The 5,224-nt window shown below is 42.0% G+C and overlaps 1 protein-coding gene across 1 annotated transcript in view; it reads left to right on the forward strand.

Moving 5' to 3' along the window:
* LOC138019002 (uncharacterized) overlaps window positions 1–720 on the forward strand; it is a 1,047-nt gene extending 327 nt beyond the window's left edge. Inside the window, exon 1 of the mRNA XM_068865669.1 lies at window positions 1–720. This exon is cut by the window's left edge and continues 327 nt beyond it. Coding sequence (XP_068721770.1) covers window positions 1–444 — 444 coding nt within the window. The 3' untranslated portion in view covers window positions 445–720.
* The last annotated feature ends 4,504 nt before the right edge of the window (window positions 721–5,224 follow it).

The raw sequence follows: 5,224 nt of genomic DNA on the forward strand, positions 1-5,224 counted from the left end.
GAGTCACCTCAAGTCAAGGGAGCAGATGCCAACTACTACAATCGAGCCATTTGGAAGATAATTCCACAAGGTGACGGCAAGTACTTCCTCCAAAATCCAAAGACCCAGAGGTTTTTGATGCAGGACGGAGAAAAGATGTCAGGCGAACGTGGAGCCGAAAAGGGCTGGAAGCAGTCTAGTGGTTTTGAAGCACCGCCTGCTGTGGCATCAGATATGAATTACTTCAATCGAGCCTACTGGATGATCAATCATCAAGGATGTGGCAATTATTTCCTTGAAAACGTGGAGACCCAGAGGTATTTGTTCCAGGATGGGGAAAAGATCCAAGGCAATCGAGGAGACGAAAAAGGTTGGAAGGCATCTTCTGGGTTTGAAGCTCCTGGAGTGGTTGGAGCCGATGCTAATTACTACAACAGAGCCTACTGGAAATTACTGAAGCAGTAAAATGAACCGTTTTGCTCATTTTCTCAGTTTTCTTAGTTTTAGCGTTTAAGTCACATTTGTAATCGTCACTTTCACTAATTTCCTTGCTTATCACTTTGTAGTTTTTATTGCTGTAAACAACACGTAAATGCAATAAGGTTTTTAAGTGCAATATCGACGAGGCTACGGATAAAGAAACATGACACAATACTGGACAAAGATCACGGTGACTACAACCGGATATTCATATACGAACGTATATGTAACAAACAAATAAAAGGAAATTTTTATAGTCAACTGTAATGTGTGTTTTATTGCATTTGAGATCCGTTTCGATCTCGTCCACTTTTGGCAATGTCCAAGCTGAAGACTCTAAGGGACGGACCATTAGAAAAGTGATGGGGGGAATGGGGAAAAAACCAAAAAAAAATTCATGCAAGGGAAAATGCCAAGAAAAAAAATTCACGCAAAGAAGACGGTAAAGAAAAAAAATTCATGCAGAAGGATGTTTCAATGGTGACTTTTATTTACAGTGCATCTCACAAAACGTTTGACAGGCGATTTGCGAAGTTCGATGTAAATTTTATAAGTTCGCTTCGAACTTGGGAATTTCAATACGTGACTGTCAATCAAAGGGCAAACTTTGAAAGTGTTAAAAAGGGTTGACAGGCCTACACGACTTCCTTGTACGTGGTCTGGTTTCTGTTGCCTTTGTCATAATAATTAATTTTGCTCTCTTGAGTACATATTTGAATGGACGCCTCTTTTAGGCGGTTCCTGTAGTATTCATTTAGCAATGGTTTGCCCTATGAGGCTTTACATTTGAATCTCTGCACTGCTGTGTGATACGTTTTCTTCCAAGAAAATAGTTGGTCTTTAGTTTCCTGGTGTTGATTTTCTCAGCAGTAATGTGAATGTGACCTTATGGCGTCTCGCTTTTGCGCCAATTTAATTCTAGGCTCGACCGATATATTCATCGGCGGTAGAAGCGAGTGATCTTCTGGTTTTAAATGTTTGACCCGGGCCCATGTTCATTTTGTTTTTGAACGCCTGTTACATTGTGCCCTGTATCAGTGAGGTAGCTGGCTTCTTATAGGTGTTGTATGCCTTTTTTTCTGCGTTTCTTAGCAGATCGTTATGCTCTTTGAAGGCGTTGTTTTTTATTAACTCTTTCACTCGTTCTTCTGACTTCTTCAGCGTGTTTTGGTTTGTGGGTATGATCAGTAGCCGTCCTCCTTGAACCTCTGGAGTTAATTCGTTCTCGTCGATGCTCTTTTGATATTTGACGTCGATGTCTTTAGGTCGCTTCTTTGTCGAGGCATTAAGATAACCCGACTCTAGATAGAAGTTCTCTGACATATTATTTGGTCAGGCAAGACCGCGGTTTCGATCCTATCATGTGAATCTCATCAGTTGCCGATAGCTTGATTTAAGGTGAAGAGCTTTGTCTTTCTTTGTTTCTCATGTGTATATATCATTCTCACATTCGCTCAAAATAAAATTTGTAATAAATAAATATTAGAATTTGGTATCTTTGTAAATATTCTATAAAATTATTTGTGCCCACAATAAAAATTAGAGGATGGGTCTTATCGCCTTAAATAATGATTCTATAATAAAATGAAAAAGAGCATTTACATGTAATAGTAGTGTTAAAACTTTACAGAGGGTTGTGTTGGTGAATGGAGTATGGCATCATTATGATGGGCTGTGAGAGAGGAATTCCAGAGGGCAGGGACTGCAAAAATGTACAGGGAAGCCGTCCACTCCAAGTGGCTTCCTCCTCTCTCACTGTGTGTACATTTTCGAAAAGATTTTGCATTAAAAAGTGGCCTTTATCCTTTGATCTGTTGTGAGTGTTGAATATTTTATAAATCACAAAAACATAGATAATGAATCAAGATTTCACTGTTATAAAAAAGCAGTATTTGTCTAAAAAGAAAATTCGTGCAGGGGGTTTCACCTGGAAAAAAAATTCCTGCACAAGCAGTGCGCGAGAAAAAAAATCGTACCAGCTGAAAATCCCCCACACCCCCCATCACTTCTCTAATGGTCCGTCCCTAATGAGCGAATTGTTGTCGTCTGTCACACAATCTCTACCCCAGCGGGGTGTGAACTGGATTTTTAAACCTGACTGCTCTATATGCGATTAATTACTCCTCAAAATCCAATCTTTGATTTATTCATTTCTATATGTACAGTGTCCTCAGCGCCAGACACTTAAGGTTAATACTGCTAACCTTTTGGGGTGCCTTCCGGGAAAACTATCGTAAGCGCGTTATTTTCGGTAAAACTCCAGGAAACTATAAATCACCAGGAGCCCATCACCGAAAAGGTAATAAAATATATGAGCGTTTAAAGTTTATAATGGCTTTCTTAGCCCGCGCGAGGCTTCAAACATACTCATACATGTTCACTTTGCCCATAGTTATGCTTTGCTGAATTACCCGCCTTTGCATTATCACGCATAACCTAACAAACTATTATTTCAATCTGCACTCTATAGGTTACCAAAGTGTGTCGGGCTCTTAGGATCTTCCAATTGGTTTCCGAGAAAATAAACTTTGAAGTTGACCAATAGGAAATTTTCCGTTTCCGAGTTTTTGAGCAGAAAAGATTTTACACGTTCTCACACCTTGTCAATGCGGGTGTGAATGCGGTCAAGCCGATATGATGCCGCCGACCAATGAAAATCGACGTAAGGCCCCATCAAGAGGGTTTGTGACAAAACAGTTTTGAATTCGCGGGAAAGGCATTCATCGCTGCAACATTAGCCACAGATTATTGATTTCAGACTCAACTGCACTGACTACAAATAAGTGGCGAACTCAACACTCGGTAAAGTGAAGATACCCGGATGTATTCCCGCGTCAAACTGCACGGGAGGTCTGAGGTGTTGGGGGAATTAACATTTTAGTCACGCAAAACACAAAATTTGGAATAACTCCGCAAGAAAAAAACCTTTTCAAATAATTTCTTTTTTAGAACAAAGTAAATATAATGAGGTATCTTATGGTGGCTTTTTAAAATTTTCCAAATATCTTAGGTAAAGTCCTCTTCCACTCGTGAGGGAAATGACCTTCAATTTGGCACGAATTGAATATACGAGTTAACTGAGGGGGCAGCGAGGCCAGAGCACAGTTCTGTTCATTAATACAACCAAGAGATAGGATCCGGGCCGCGCTTGCCTTTCTGCAGTCAAAAGGAAATCATCAGGGACTACTAGTGAGAAATCTGGCCGGGCCAAATAGACTGCTTCTTAGAGGTTGTTCCGCGTGGTTAGTGAATCAAATTCCCTCTAATGGGTATGGAATAATACTGTAACTATTCCAGACTACTATTTTCATTGACCTGCAGCTTCTTTTGTTATCAGGGAGCCCTAGGTGCATTGTTTCTGTTGTATCATCTATTGTTTCGTTCTCCAATCACAGACCGCATCTGGGAAGCTACAGGGTCCCCCCCCCCCCCCCCAAAAAAAAAAAATATATTGCTAATCCGTTTTGCCAGCTCAACGCCTGTTACCTATTTTGTATAATATTTCGGCTAAGCTGAAGTGTGGTTCGACTTCTGCCTTTTATGCGTTTGGTTCCCTTCAACCACTTCCTGGGCTCGCCAAACTTTGTAGCGACCTCATTCAATAGTGAACTTGACTCCCTAACTACTTTATTTCTAATGAAGTTCCGTAGTACCTGGGGTAGGTAAGGTAGGTAAAGTCTGCTTACGAGCCAAGTGGCCCATTAGGCCGGAGCTTATCCCGGTTTCTGTAGCATGAAGCGACTAAGAGTATTTCTACTCCCCCCTTGGATGGGATGCTCGTCCATCGCAGGGCTACCCCAGCATTAAATTCGTGGGTGGAGAGAGGCACCGTAAGAGTAAAATGTCTTGCCCAAGACTTTCGGCTTGTCACTGGTATTCGGCAGACGAAGTCAAAGTCCAACACAGGCGGCCCAAGCTCAGTGTGAGCATGGCCTACAAAAATTTAAGGATTTGTGTGGGAATCCGGATAAAAGGCTTAAGAAGATAATTATATGAGAAAATTCTCACCTTATTGCCATTGTAGGTAGCTTCCTTTCTGTGCAATCATGTCGGGAGACCCAGGGGAATAAAGAGTTTGAGTGAGACTCCAACACTTCGCTAAGTAGCCTGACTTCTGGCTGTTGTACACAATTGTGGTCTCATTCACACAAAAGCTCTTCAAGCTAATCCTGACAAGCCGACCACATGCTGGAAAGGTCAGACCACAACACCGGGAACGCAGTGTCCTACTCATTTCGATTAGTGTGTGGGATCTTTAACGCCCTACAGTAATGAACAAGGGCTGTGAGACGGGACCTCCGGCTTATCGTTCTTATCCGAGAAGACTTGAAAGTGCAACCATTTGAGGGTGTAATTACAAAAGGACCAAATTCTCCTCAGTTATTTAAGGATCCTGAGTGTTGGTCCGGCCGGAGTTGAACTCACGACCTCCCGCGTGACAGCCCGGTGCTCAACCAACTGAGCCACTGGTGCGTGGTTGACAAACTTCGGTCTGCCACCCCGGTAAGGCTCAGTTTGTTATCAACTGTCGACGCCGTGGCTACTTTGGTGATAAAGCGTCTCTTTCAAAAGCTGTTTTCTTGCAATATTACCGCCTGAGGTCGCTCGCAGGACTGCTATTGCGTTGATGGTGGGTTGAGATGAAAGTTCAATCTTTGTCAATTGATTCTGATGTGGAATTGTGACCGAGGAAACATATGCTTGACTCAAATTGGTGGCTTCTGAGAATTTAGTCTCCAGCCTTGGGATTTTATTATACGGTTGA

This window comes from Montipora capricornis, chromosome 10, assembly GCF_036669925.1.
Source record: "Montipora capricornis isolate CH-2021 chromosome 10, ASM3666992v2, whole genome shotgun sequence".
NCBI classification, from domain to species: domain Eukaryota; kingdom Metazoa; phylum Cnidaria; class Anthozoa; order Scleractinia; family Acroporidae; genus Montipora; species Montipora capricornis.